Source organism: Pristiophorus japonicus, chromosome 1 (genome assembly GCF_044704955.1).
Source record: "Pristiophorus japonicus isolate sPriJap1 chromosome 1, sPriJap1.hap1, whole genome shotgun sequence".
NCBI lineage: Eukaryota > Metazoa > Chordata > Chondrichthyes > Pristiophoridae > Pristiophorus > Pristiophorus japonicus.
The window spans coordinates 3,519,450-3,533,993 of record NC_091977.1 but is presented as its reverse complement, the minus strand read 5'-3'; the positions used below and the strand labels follow the sequence as shown (position 1 = coordinate 3,533,993).

Below are 14,544 nucleotides of genomic sequence, written 5' to 3'. Positions count from 1 at the left end.
GCATGTGAGTAAAAGGCACTTTTAATGTTCATTCTTACAAAACAAAATACCACAATCCAAAGAAAAGAAAGCCTCTGGGGGAAGCGAGGGTTTGCTCGATGCACTAATTCCGGATATCTGCAGTTGGCCCAGTCAGTAGCAAGGGCTGAATGATGCAGTTGGTCCTGGGTTAGCCAACCTGTGCTCTGGTACCTGTGGGATAGGCACTGGGAGACAGGTGAGGGTAAGGGAGGGTGGGACAGGTTTACTGCACGCTCCTTCCGCTGCCTGCACTTGATTTCTGCATGCTCTCGGCGACGAGACTCGAGGTGCTCAGCGCCCTCCCGGATGCACTTCCTCCACTTAGAGCGGTCTTTGGCTAAGGACTCCCAGGTGTCGGTGGGGATGTTGCACTTTATCAGGGAGGTTTTGAGTGTCCTTGTAATGTTTCTTCTGCCCACCTTTGGCACGTTTGCCATGAAGGGGTTCCGAGTAGAGCGCTTGCTTTGGGAGTCTCGTGTGTGGGCATGTGAACAATGTGGCCCGCCCAGCGGAGCTGCCCCTCACAACCTCGAGAGAAGGCGGTGATGCAAATGGCTTGCTTCACCTCTCGGCCACTGAATGATGTGGGGCGGGAGGAGCTATCGGGAACAGGATCACCCAGAATCCGGCCATCCTGAGGTCTGTAAACCATCATCATAGGCGGTCCCTCGAAATGAGTATGACTTGCTTCCACGCCTAAAAAGGATGAGTTTACAGGTGTTTCAATGAAGGACCTGAACTACATCCTGAAGGGTGGAAGATACCTGTGCGTGGATTTTTTTAATGTGTGGTGGCCATTGCACAGCAGCCACCACACGGGGCTTGACAGAGCTAGGGCTTGGGAGACCAGATCTGCTGCACGGACCTAGTGCGCACACTTATCGCTGTGTGGGCTGGTCCGTGCTGCCCCTGGGCCCCTGGCCCCAAACTCACCCCTCTCCTGGGACCCGATCACGTCCCTCCACAGTCTCTCGCCGCTCCTTCGCATGCATTTAAGGGGAAGCTAGATAAACAGTCCCTCTGCAAATCACCAGCACTCACACACACACACACTGTACATGGCACACAAGCTATAGTCACCAAGCCCAGGAACTCACAAACATTGCATGTCATTGATTACAGAAATGGGGGGAGAGACAGGAGCAAAGTAGGAACAGTAACACACGAGACATTCGCAATCCCAATCTCCAGCAACCAATGCCGTTGTCCAATCTGCTCTGCTCACTGCCAGCGCTCCTCAGAATAGTAAAATCTAAACATCAGGCTCCATCATAATCGCCAGGCACTCCTCATCATCAGGATAAAATAGGCGTCACTGTCAATAGAGGCACTCACTCCAGCGTAGTAATTTAAAAATTCAAATTTGTCGACCTGCGGAGCGACAAAATAAGCTGGTATCGATTCGATAACACTCGCTCTCCCCGATGCACCCTGTTACACACGTTCTCCCCGTTACACGCACTCTCCCCGTTACACGCGCTCCCCCTGTTACACGCACACTCCCCCGTTACATGCGTTCTCCCCGTTACACGCACTCTCCCCGTTACACGCGCTCCCCCTGTTACACGCACACTCCCCCGTTACATGCGTTCTCCCCGTTACACGCACTCTCCCCGTTACACGCGCTCCCCCTGTTACACGCACACTCCCCCGTTACATGTGTTCTCCCCGTTACACGCACTCTCCCCGTTACACGCGCTCCCCGTTACACGCACACTCCCCCGTTACATGCGTTCTCCCCGTTACACGCACTCTCCCCGTTACACGCGCTCCCCCTGTTACACGCACACTCCCCCGTTACATGCGCTCTCCCCGTTACACGCGCGCTCTCCCCGTTACACGCGCTCTCGCGCTCTCCCCGTTACACGCGTTCTCCCCATTACAAACGCTCTCCCCCCCCCCCGTTACACGCGCTCTCCCCCTGTTACGCACACACTCCTCCATTACTCACACGCTCTTCCCCGTTACACGCGCTGTCCCCGTTACACGCACTCTCCCCCTGTTACACGCGCTCTCCCCCGTTACAGATACGGCTCGTTCCACACATTACCTCAGTCCATCCATCAAACTACACACTAGTGCCATCTCTTGAAAGTCTCTTGATGTTGGGACTGTCGCTGTGTATGTGTTTGTGTCTCTGTCTCTCTCCATGCTGGTACCGAGTGTCTGTCTGGTAGTGTGTCTGTCTGACTGTCTGGTACAGTGTGTCTGACTGGTACAGTGTGTCCAACTGTCTGGTACCGAGTGTCTGTCTGACTGGTACAGTATGTCTGATTGGTACAGTGCACCTGTCTATCTGGTACCGAGTGTCTGGTACAGTGTGACTGGTACAGTGTGTCTGATTGACTGTCTGGTACCGAGTGTCTGTCTGATACAGTGTGACTGTCTGGTACCGAGTGACTGTCTGGTACAGTGTGACTGGTACAGTGTGTCTGATTGACTGTCTGGTACCGAGTGTCTGTCTGATACAGTGTGACTGTCTGGTACCGAGTGACTGTCTGGTACAGTGTGACTGGTACAGTGTGTCTGATTGACTGTCTGGTACCGAGTGTCTGTCTGGTACAGTGTACTGTCTGGTACAGTGTGTCTGATTGTCTGGTACAGTGTGTCTGATTGACTGGTACTGACTGTCTGCCTGGTACAGAGTGCCTGACTGTCTGGCACCGAGTGTCTGTCTGGTACAGTGTGACTGTCTGGTATAGTGTGTCTGATTGTCTGGTACAGTGTGTCTGTCTGGTACAGTGTGTCTGTCTGGTACAGTGTGACTGATTGTCTGGTACAGTGTGTCTATCTGGTACAGTGTGACTGTCTGTCTGGTACAGTGTGTCTGATTGTCTGGTACAGTGTGTCTGTCTGGTACAGTGTGTCTGATTGTCTGGTACAGTGTGTCTGATTGTCTGGTACAGTGTGTCTGATTGTCTGGTACAGTGTGTCTGACTGTCTGGTACAGTGTGTCTGTCTGGTACAGTGTGTCTGACTGTCTGGTATAGTGTGTCTGTCTGGTACAGTGTGACTGTCTGTCTGGTACAGTGTGACTGTCTGGTACAGTGTGACTGTCCGTCTGGTACAGTGTGTCTGATTGTCTGGTACAATGTGACTGTCTGTCTGGTACAGTGTGTCTGATTGTCTGGTACAGTGTGTCTGACTGTCTGGTACAGTGTGTCTGATTGTCTGGTACAGTGTGTCTGACTGTCTGGTACAGTGTGTCTGTCTGGTACAGTGTGACTGTCTGTCTGGTACAGTGTGTCTGACTGTCTGGTACAGTGTGTCTGTCTGGTATAGCATGACAGTCTAGTACCGAGTGTCTGTCTGTCTGGTATCGTGTGACTGTCTGTCTGGTGCCTACCTGTATCACGGTGCAATGACACAGAATCAGTTAGACTGAACTATGATAGTTAACCCTGGGTTAGTAGTAATTTCACACTCCAACTGTTGGATTTGAAGTTCGACATTCAATGACATCTGGATGAGTTAAGGCACCCTGATCGGCTGACAATTAAACAGGAGTGATTCCGAGATATCATTGAATCCCAATGATGGATTTTGTCAGGTTTGTGACACCGACCACAGGTCACGGGTCACAGCGACCACAGGTCACACCGCCCCACAGTAAGTGCCAAGCCCCTGCAATCCATCATTGGCAGCATCCTCACTCTCCCCTTGCAATGTTTAAAGGGGCTGTGCCATCACTTGGAGGAGGCTCCTGGGCATGGGGTCAGTGCTCCCTGAACCCTGTAAGGAGACCCAACGTGGGGTCACTTCAGGAGCACAGTGATCAGGAAAGCACAGGGTGTGGATGCTGGGAGTTTGACCAGGGCCCAGGACATGGGCCTGGTGTTAGCATCGTACCATGTTGTACTGACAGGCTCCCAGAGATGAGCTCCAGGCCAGGATTGGCCACAGTACCTCGGTGCTGGGATGGCAAAGCCCCTTCACACATCGCACATTGTGCACAGAATTTATTGCTGTGGGATTCTGGAAACACGTGGATTAGTGGAAAATACAGAGCAGCAGGAGAGAGGCATAAAGGCAGCAGACTCTTGTTCAGTAACACCAGTGACTAGGGCAGAACAATAACAGTGAATCGGAGCACGGGGTGGGGGGGAGGGAGGGAGAGGAGAGGGGGTGGGGGGGAAGGGGAGGGAGAGGGAGAGGAGAGGGGGGTGGGGGGGGGAAGGGAGAGGGGCATAAAGGCAGCAGACTTGTTCAGTAACACCATGACCAGGGCAGAACAGTAAATCAGAGAGGGGGAGAGGAAGTGGGCAGAGGGCGAGGAGAAGGGGAGAGGAAGAAGGGAAATAGGAGCAGGAGCAGGAGTAGGAGTAGGCCCAATGGCCCCTCAAACCTGCTCCACCATTCAATAAGATCATGGGAGAGCAGGGGGAAGGGGGGGGAGAGGAAGAGGGGAAAGGGGGGGGGAGATGAGGGGGGAGGTGGGGAGAGGAGAGGGGGAGAAAAAGGAGGGGTGGGGGGAGGAGGGAGAGGAGAGGGGGGAGAACAGGGAGGGAGAGGAGAGGGGGGGAGAACAGGGAGGGAGAGGAGAGGGGGGGAGAACAGGGAGGGAGAGGAGAGGGGGGGAGAACAGGGAGGGAGAGGAGAGGGGGGGAGAACAGGGAGGTAGAGGAGAGGGGGGGAGAACAGGGAGGGAGAGGAGAGGGGGGGAGAACAGTTAGGGAGAGGAGAGGGGGGGAGAACAGTTAGGGAGAGGAGAGGGGGGGAGAACAGTTAGGGAGAGGAGAGGGGGGGAGAACAGGGAGGGAGAGGAGAGGGGGGGAGAACAGTTAGGGAGAGGAGAGGGGGGGAGAACAGTTAGGGAGAGGAGAGGGGGGGAGAACAGGGAGGGAGAGGAGAGGGGGGGAGAACAGTTAGGGAGAGGAGAGGGGGGGAGAGGAGAGGGGGGAGAACAGGGAGGGAGAGGAGAGGGGGGGAGAACAGTTAGGGAGAGGAGAGGGGGGGAGAACAGTTAGGGAGAGGAGAGGGGGGGAGAACAGTTAGGGAGAGGAGAGGGGGGGAGAACAGTTAGGGAGAGGAGAGGGGGGGAGAACAGTTAGGGAGAGGAGAGGGGGGGAGAACAGTTAGGGAGAGGAGAGGGGGGGAGAACAGGGAGGGAGAGGAGAGGGGGGGAGAACAGGGAGGGAGAGGAGAGGGGGGGAGAACAGGGAGGGAGAGGAGAGGGGGGGAGAAAAGGGAGGGGCAGAGGAGAGGAGAGGGGAGAGAAAAGGGAGGGGCGGAGGAGAACAGGAGGGGAGGGAGAGAGGAGGAGGAGGGGGAGGGGAGGGAGAGAGGAGGAGGAGGGGGAGGGAGGGGAAGGGGGAGAGAGGAGGAGGGAGAGAGGAGGAGGGGGAGGAAGAGAGGAGAAGGGGGAGAGAGGGGGAGGGAGCGAGAGGGAGGTGAATGGGGAGAGGGGGAAGGAGGAGGGGTGGGAGAGAGTAGAAGAGGGAGGAGGAGGAGGGGGAGGGAGGTGAAGGGGGAGAGAGGGGGAGGAGGAGGAGGAGAGGGAGGGGGAGGGAGAGGAGGAGGAGGGGAAGGGGAAGGGGACAGAACCCATACACAAAGGATTCAACCAGAGCCTTACCTGTTGGACACAGATATACACAGACACACTAAACACATCAGACAAAGGAGCAGAGTTACAGGAGCTGCAGTGGAGGTGGTACTCTGGTGAAAATAACCCGACATTTCTCACCCTCTGACTGGGTTCGGTTCAGGGGTCGAGATACGTCAGGTGATCGGGCAGTTGGTTCACCGTCTGTTTGGGACTGACTGTAACCTCTGTCTCACCGTCTGGGACTGACTGTCTCCTCCGTCTCACCGTCTGGGACTGACTCTGTCTCCTCCGTCTCACCGTCTGGGACTAACCCTGTCCCCTCTGTCTCACCGTCTGGGACTGACTGTAACCACTGTCTCACCATCTGTTTGGAACTGACTGTAACCACTGTCTCACCGTCTGGGACTGACTGTCTCCTCCGTCTCACCGTCTGGGACTGACTCTGTCTCCTCCGTCTCACCGTCTGGGACTAACCCTGTCCCCTCTGTCTCACCATCTGTTTGGAACTGACTGTAACCACTGTCTCACCGTCTGGGACTGACTCTGTCCCCTCCGTCTCACTGTTTGGGACTGACTGTAACCACTGTCTCACCGTCTGGGACTGACTGTCTCCTCCGTCTCACTGTTTGGAACTGACTGTAACCACTGTCTCACCGTCTGGGACTGACTGTCTCCTCCGTCTCACTGTTTGGGACTGACTGTAACCATTGTCTCACCGTCTGGGACTGACTGTCTCCTCCGTCTCACTGTTTGGGACTGACTGTAACCACTGTCTCACCGTCTGGGACTGACTGTCTCCTCCGTCTCACTGTTTGGGACTGACTGTAACCACTGTCTCACCGTCTGGGACTGACTGTCTCCTCCGTCTCACTGTTTGGGACTGACTGTAACCACTGTCTCACCGTCTGGGACTGACTGTCTCCTCCGTCTCACTGTTTGGGACTGACTGTAACCACTGTCTCACCGTCTGGGACTGACTGTCTCCTCCGTCTCACTGTTTGGGACTGACTGTAACCACTGTCTCACCGTCTGGGACTGACTGTCTCCTCCGTCTCACTGTTTGGGACTGACTGTAACCACTGTCTCAACGTCTGGGACTGACTGTCTCCTCCGTCTCACTGTTTGGGACTGACTGTAACCACTGTCTCACCGTCTGGACTGACTCTCTGATTCTTACTTTCCCCGCCTGGGAATCTCCGTCTCACTGTCTGGGTATCTCCGTCTCACTGTCTGGGAATCACCGTCTCACTGTCTGAGTATCTCCGTCTCACTGTCTGGGTATCTCCGTCTCGCTGTCTGGCCCTCTCTGTCTCGCTGTCTGGGAATCTCTGTCTCACTGTCTGGGAATCTCCGTCTCACTGTCAGGGAATCTCCGTCTCACTGTCAGGGAATCTCCGTCTCGTCGTCTGGGCCGCTCCGTCTCACTGTCTGGGAATCACTGTCTCGCTGTCTGGGAATCTCTGTCTCGCTGTCTGGGAATCTCCGTCTCACTGTCTGGGAATCTCCGTCTCACTGTCTGGCCGCAACGTCTCGCTGTCTGGGAATCTCCGTCTCGCCGTCTGGGCCGCTCCGTCTCACCGTCTGAGAATCACCGTCTCACTGTCTGAGAATCACCGTTTCACTGTCTGGGAAGCTCTGACTCTCCGTCTCCCCGTCTGGGCTTCTCCGTCTCCCTGTCTGGGCTTCTCCGTCTCCCCGTCTGGGCTTCTCCATCTCACTTTCTGGGAATCTCCGTCTCACTGTCTGGGAATCACTGTCTCACTGACTGGGAAGCTCTGACTCTCGGTCTGTCCGTCTGTTAGAGGGGCAATGTTATATTTGGGGCCGGGTTATTCTCCCCAGAGTGCAGTAATGCTGGGAGATAATTGTACATCTCGCCTGTGCGAGTGAGAGCAGTTTACCCCGAGCACACGGCCACTGTCACAGCTTCCAGGCGTTTTTCATCATGATGATGAAGTAGACGTCCGTGTCTATGGAGGCACTGACACCCGCGTAGTAATTTAAAAACTCCTCCATCGTCACCTACAGTCACACCAAACATGGTTTATCACCGCTGCCCACATCGCATTGCATCGATCCAAAGCTGACAACGGACACAGTGCCCCTGGGAGGGGCTTCCCAATCAGCACAGACCGCGGAGACTGAACCAGAGTCTGAGCTCCCCCCCTCCCCCCGCCTCCGAGCTCGCCCCACCCGCCGAGCTCCCCCCCCCACGCCCCACCCGCCGAGCTCCCCCCCCCACGCCCCACCCGCCGAGCTCCCCCCCCCCACGCCCCACCCGCCGAGCTCCCCCCCCCCACGCCCCACCCGCCGAGCTCCCCCCCCCCCCCCCACGCCGAGCTCCCCTCCCCCACGCCCCACCCGCCGAGCTCCCCCCCCCCACACCCCACCCGCCGAGCTCCCCCCCCCCACACCCCACCCGCCGAGCTCCCCTCCCCCACACCCCACCCGCCGAGCTCCCCCCCCCCACACCCCACCCGCCGAGCTCCCCCCCCCCACGCCCCACCCACCGAGCTCCCCCCCCCCACGCCCCACCCGCCGAGCTCCCCCCCCCCACACCCCACCCGCCGAGCTCCCCCCCCCCACACCCCACCCGCCGAGCTCCCCCCCCCCACGCCCCACCCGCCGAGCTCCCCCCCCCCACACCCCACCCGCCGAGCTCCCCCCCCCCACGCCCCACCCGCCGAGCTCCCCCCCCCCCCCCCACGCCGAGCTCCCCTCCCCCACGCCCCACCCGCCGAGCTCCCCCCCCCCACACCCCACCCGCCGAGCTCCCCTCCCCCACACCCCACCCGCCGAGCTCCCCTCCCCCCTCCGAACGAACCCTGCCCCATTCCCCCCACCCCACCCTTGGAACTCCGTCCCATCCCCCCTGCCCTGCACGCCCCCCGCCGTTGCCCCATTTTCCTGCCATGGCTCCCCGCCCCACCCACAGAGGGGATTACACATCAATCCCCTCTGCTGAGTTGCTGAGGAGCCAGAGGCACTGTCCCTCCCCTATACTGGGAAACGGCTGCATAGACACTGGGCTCCTCCAGTACCTCAGCAAGGGACCGCTCTCCATGCGCTGGCCACAGGCAACACACGATGCAAACATGGGGAGCAGCATCACCGAGGTGGGTCCCGTCATCACTCACTGCCCACAGGCTGCAGGTACCCCTCCCTGCCCTATCCGCTATCATCATCCAGCCCACAGCAGATATCTCAGCACAGAATGGAAATCAAATCTTCAGGACAGTATGGCTTAGTGCTGTACCGAGTGCTGATCTCAATCCCACATTCTCTCCAATATCCCTCAATCCCACCTTTCCCTCCAATATCCCTCAATCTCACCTTTCCCTCAACCCTCCTACTTCCCATCCCACCTGCACATCTTCTCCCCATGTCCCTCAGTCCCACCTACCCATCTTCTCCCCAATCCCACCCACCATCCTTATCCCCCAATCCCACCTACCCCCCTTATCCCACATACCCCCCAATCCCACCTACCCCCCAATCCCACCAACTCCCCATATCCCACCTACCCTCATACCCCCCAATCCCACCTACCCTCCAATCCCACCTACCCCCCAATCCCACCTACCCTCCAATCCCACCTACCCACCATATCCCCCAATCCCACCTACCCTCCAATCCCATCTACCCTCCAATCCCACCTACCCACCATATCCCCCAATCCCACCTACCCTCCAATCCCACCTACCCTCCAATCCCACCTACCCCCCAATCCCACCTACCCTCCAATCCCACCTACCCCCCCAATCCCACCTACCCCCCCAATCCCACCTACCCCCCCAATCCCACCTACCCTCCAATCCCTACCCCCCAATCCCACCTACCCTCCAATCCCACCTACCCTCCAATCCCACCTACCCCCCAATCCCACCTACCCACCATATCCCCCAATCCCACCCCCACCTACCCCCCAATCCCACCTACCCTCCAATCCCACCTATCCCCCAATCCCACCTATCCCCCAATCCCACATACCCACCATATCCCCCAATCCCACATACCCACCATATCCCCCAATCCCACCTATAAACCTATCTCCAGATCCCTCAATCCCACCAACCCACTATCACTCGAAATTGAACAATACACAACTGCTCCCGAGTTTGTAAATTTACCTGTGTGAGATGTAATCAGTACCCCTGCATAATGGCAGCTCCGGGGTTATAATCCCCACACAGAGACTGTGGGTGAGTGGGAAATAATCCTCCGTCCCCATACAGGTGACTGTGAATGGGATGAATGGCCCATCCTCTGCACCTCCGGGGCACTCTGCTTATACAATAGGTATAAAATGGGTGGCGATAACACATCAATTAATCCCGGCAGACACAATTCCACTCAGAGGGATCCACTGCGGATGGAAGCCAGTAGTAACCAAAATAGCATGGTATCCATATCCACACCCTGCCACAGGTCTACACATGCACGTACTCTTCCCCCCCACCCGCTGCCCCACGGGACACACCCAGCTAGTAACTTTACAGTTTCAGCTCAAGCCTAGAAATTCAGCTGAACAATATTAGTAAAGAAAGGTTAAACGGGTTAATGCCTCTGTTAAAGCGGCAATTGCGAGCTCATACCGATTTATACATTAACCTAGAAAATAGGAGCAGTAGTGGGCCATTCGGCCTTTCAAGTCTGCACCACCATTCAGTATGATCATGGCTGATCCTCTATCTCAACACCATATTCCCGCTTTTTCCCCATACCCCTTGATGCCTTTTGTGTCTAGAAATCTATCTATCTCCCTCTTAAATATATTCAGTGACTTGGCCTCCACAGCCTTCTGTGGTAGAGAATTCCACAGGTTCACCACCCTCTGAGTGAAAACATTTCTCCTCATCTCGGTCCTAAATTTCCTACCCCGTATCCTGAGACTGTGACCCCTTGTTCTAGACTTCCCAGCCCCGGGGAAAACATCCTCCCCGCATCCAGTCTATCCAACCCAGTCAGCATTTTATACGTTTCCTTGAGATCCCCTCTCATTCTTCTAAACTTTAGTGAATACAGGCCTAGTCGACCCAATCTCTCCTCATACGACAATCCTGCCACCCCAGGAATCAGTCTGGTGAACCTTCGCTGCACTCCCTCTATGGCAAGTATATCCTTTCTTAGGTAAGGAGACCAATACTGCACACAATACTCCAGCTGTGGTCTTCCTAAGACATCCTTGCTCCTGTACTCAAATCCTCTTGCAATGAAGGCCAACATACCATTTGCCTTCCTAACTGCTTGCTGCACCTGTATGTTTGAGTGTTAACCAGAACTGGTTCACCAGACTGATTCCTGGGATGGCAGGATTGTCGTATGAGGAGAGATTGGGTCGACTGGGCCTGTATTCACTCGAGTTTAGAAGAATGAGAGGGGATCTCATTGAAACGTATAAAATTCTGACGGGGTTGGATAGACTGGATGCGGGGAGGATGTTTCCCCCTGGCTGGGAAGTCTAGAACAAGGAGTCACAGTCTCAGGATACGGGGTAGGAAATTTAGGACCGAGATGAGGAGAAATGTTTTCACTCAGAGGGTGGTGAACCTGTGGAATTCTCTACCACAGAAGGCTGTGGAGGCCAAGTCACTGAATATATTTAAGAGGGAGATAGATAGATTTCTAGACACAAAAGGCATCAAGGGGTATGGGGAAAAAGCGGGAATATGGTGTTGAGATAGAGGATCAGCCATGATCATACTGAATGGTGGTGCAGGCTCGAGGGGCCGAATGGCCTACTGCTCCTATTTTCTATGTTTCTAATGGAAATATGAATTCGCCAGCACCAGCTCAATCGACCTGGGCTGTGCATCTGACCTCCCTCTTGCCATTAGTGAAGGGTGGGGGAGGAACGGACAGAGACCCGAGGATGGGATGAGCATTAGGCTTCGAACGCCATCTCCCAGCGAGCGGTGGGGGGCAGGACCACCTGTCGAGACCTTGCGGAGCAACATCAAACAAACCGCAGTAAGATGCCACAGCCTGTAACTCCCCAAACAAAGGGCCCGGCTACTGAGGAGCCAGCTTACCTCCCTCCCTCACAATCCCACTCACAATTCCATCCTTGTTGTAGGGCGAGTCAAAGTTATCCAGGAAGGTCCTGAAGACCTGCTCCTCCGTCCACTCCCCGTTCTGGTATTTGGGGTGATGCGAGGCGTTGTACACTCCTCGCAGATCCTCGATGGTAATCACACCGTCCCCTGTCTTGTCCAGTTTGCGGAAGGCCTGTGCAATGATCTCTTTCCTTGCGTTAGACATGGGAGGCTGTATCAGGCAGAGGGAGGGAGGGAGGGAAGGAGGGTGGATGAATCTGTGTCACTTACTCTGGTACAGTGTGAACCCCATTCCCCGCCTGATACTGTAAGGTTAATAATCTTCAGAAAAAAATACAGACCATGAACTAAAAATTGATACAAGCTTTGGAATTAAACTGGACAATTAAAAACACCCTGTGAACAGGAATCAAAAACTGGCTTCATGCATCACATCATGCATAACAACAATGGAATGTTACATGAAGCCCCGAACTCGATTGATCAGGGTAGGGGATACAGCCATTTGGAGACGTCAAGTCTATAACAACAAAGGACCCCCCCCGCACAAAGTGCAAATTTTTGGGCTAACAGCATTTCAGCATATGGAAATATCGTTTGTATACAAATCAGGAGCAATTCAACCTCATCACCCAAACTGTTAAATGGATCAATAATCAAATCTCGTCACAGTGGGAAACTTATTCAAAACCTGGATATATATGGACACAGACAGGCAACCAAAGGAGAAGACACAGCAAAACAGATGCAGGAGGAAGAGCAGAAGAAACAACAGCTAAAGAAGGAAGAGCAGAGAACACAAGAAAAAAGCAGCAAGAAGCTGCAGTCAACGGCCAGTAGAAGAACCACGAACTCACAATAGCTACAGCCAGGAATGGTGATTGTATGTCTAAAGTCAATTTCTCTCGTGCTGTAGTCTAGTCCTGTAGTTTTAGTCAGTTTTTTTGTTGAGTAATAAAACGGACACTGTGTTAAGCCTAAAATTTTGTGTCACCTTTCCCACTATAAGTTCCAAGGTCTAAGAATCAGAGTAGAGTGAAAAAAACAAGCACCTGACAACACCAAGACCAACAGTACGTCAGGACACGTGTACCTCCCCGCCATCTCCAAACCCCAAGGTTGGGGCCAGGAGCCCCATCGTGACCGACCTCATATCTGCATTATCACGAAGACTGCCGACTTCCACCTCCTGGAACATCACCGGTCTCTGCAGCGCCTCAGCTCATCCGCTGCTGAAACCCTCACCCATGCCTTGATTACCTCCAGACTCGACTCTCTAAATCTGAGCTGATCCAGAACTCGTGGCAAGTCCCACTCATCCATCACCCCTGTGATCGCTGACCTACACTGGCACCCAGTCCGGCAACATCTCGATTTTAAAATTGACATCCTCATTTTCAAATTCCTCCACGGCCTCACCCCCTCCCTATCTCTGTAAGCTCCTCCACGCCCTATAACCCTATCTCTGTAAGCCCCTCCATCCCCTATAACCCTATCTCTGTAAGCTCCTCCACACCCTATAACCCTATCTCTGTAAGCCCCTCCATCCCCTATAACCCTATCTCTGTAAGCTCCTCCACACCCTATAACCCTATCTCTGTAAGCCCCTCCACACCCTATAACCCTATCTCTGTAAGCCTCTCCATCCCCAATAATCCAATGTCTGTAAGCCCTTCCAGCTCCTATAACCCTATCTCTGTATATATGTGGACTTGTATTTACTCTGTACAGCCACCAGAGGGCTCATCCCCTGGAGTCCCAAGGGATCCCATAATACTTTGGGAGCACAGGTATTTAAGGAGGCTTCACAGGTTGGAGAGGCACTCTGAAGACCTGCAATAAAAGACGAAAGTCACACTTTACTTTGAGCTCACAATGTTCAGTCTGACTCTTTCTCCATACACAACAACTGGTGACTAGATACAGATCGCGAACCCAAAGATGCAGAGAACAGTAGGCATCCTGGAGAAATTTTTGGTGGGAGATGATTGGGAAACCTTTGTGGAGTGACTCGACCAATACTTCGTGGCCAATGAGTTAGATGGGGAAGGGAGCGCTGCCAAACATAGAGTGATCCTCCTCACCGTCTGTGGGGCACCAACGTAGAAGAACATAAGAATTAGGAACAGGAGTAGGTCACCTAGCCCCTCGAGCCTGCTCCGCCATTCAACAAGATCATGGTTGATCTGGCCGTGGACTCAGCTCCACTTACCCGCCATCTCCCCGTAACCCTTAATTCCCTTATTGGTTAAAAATCTATCGATCTGTGATTTGAATACATTCAATGAGCTAGCCTCAACTGCTTCCCTGGGCAGAGAATTCCACAGATTCACAACCCTCTGGGAGAAGAAATTCCTTCTCAACTCGGTTTTAAATTGGCTCCCCCGTATTTTGAGGCTGTGCCCCCGAGTTCTACTCTCCCCGACCAGTGGAAACAACCTCTCTGCCTCAATCTTGTCTATCCCTTTCATTATTTTAAATGTTTCTATTAGATCACCCCTCATCCTTCTGAACTCTAACGAGTAAAAGACCCAGTCTACTCATAGAAACATAGAAAATAGGTGCAGGAGTAGGCCATTCGGCCCTTCGAGCCTGCACCGCCATTCAATGAGTTCATGGCTGAACATTCAACTTCAGTACCCCATTCCTGCTTTCTCGCCATACCCTTGATTCCCCTAGTAGTAAGGACCACATATAACTCCTTTTTGAATATATTTAGTGAATTGGCCTCAACAACTTTCTGTGGTAGAGAATTCCACAGGTTCACCACTCTCTGGGTGAAGAGGTTCCTCCGCATCTCGGTCCTAAATGGCTTACCCCTTATCCTTAGACTGTGACCTCTGGTTCTGGACTTCCCCAACATTGGAAACATTCTTCCTGCATCTAACCTGTCTAACCCCGTCAGAATTTTAAATGTTT

At 54.3% G+C, this 14,544-nt stretch overlaps 1 protein-coding gene across 4 annotated transcripts in view; it reads right to left on the bottom strand.

Annotated features, from left to right (window-relative positions):
* Positions 1-14,544, bottom strand: part of capslb (calcyphosine-like b) — a 62,686-nt gene continuing 48,142 nt past the window's right edge. For 2 of the 4 annotated variants that reach the window (XM_070891761.1, XM_070891849.1), the window contains exons 4-5: positions 11,627-11,836; positions 1-1,392 (exon numbers count right to left, since the gene is read on the bottom strand). In XM_070891761.1, coding sequence (XP_070747862.1) covers positions 1,291-1,392; positions 11,627-11,836 — 312 coding nt within the window. In that variant the 3' untranslated portion in view covers positions 1-1,290. Of the gene's footprint in view, positions 1,393-7,470; positions 7,592-11,601; positions 11,837-14,544 lie in introns of all 4 variants that reach the window. The other 2 variants (XM_070892016.1, XM_070891932.1) reach the window with 2 other exon arrangements.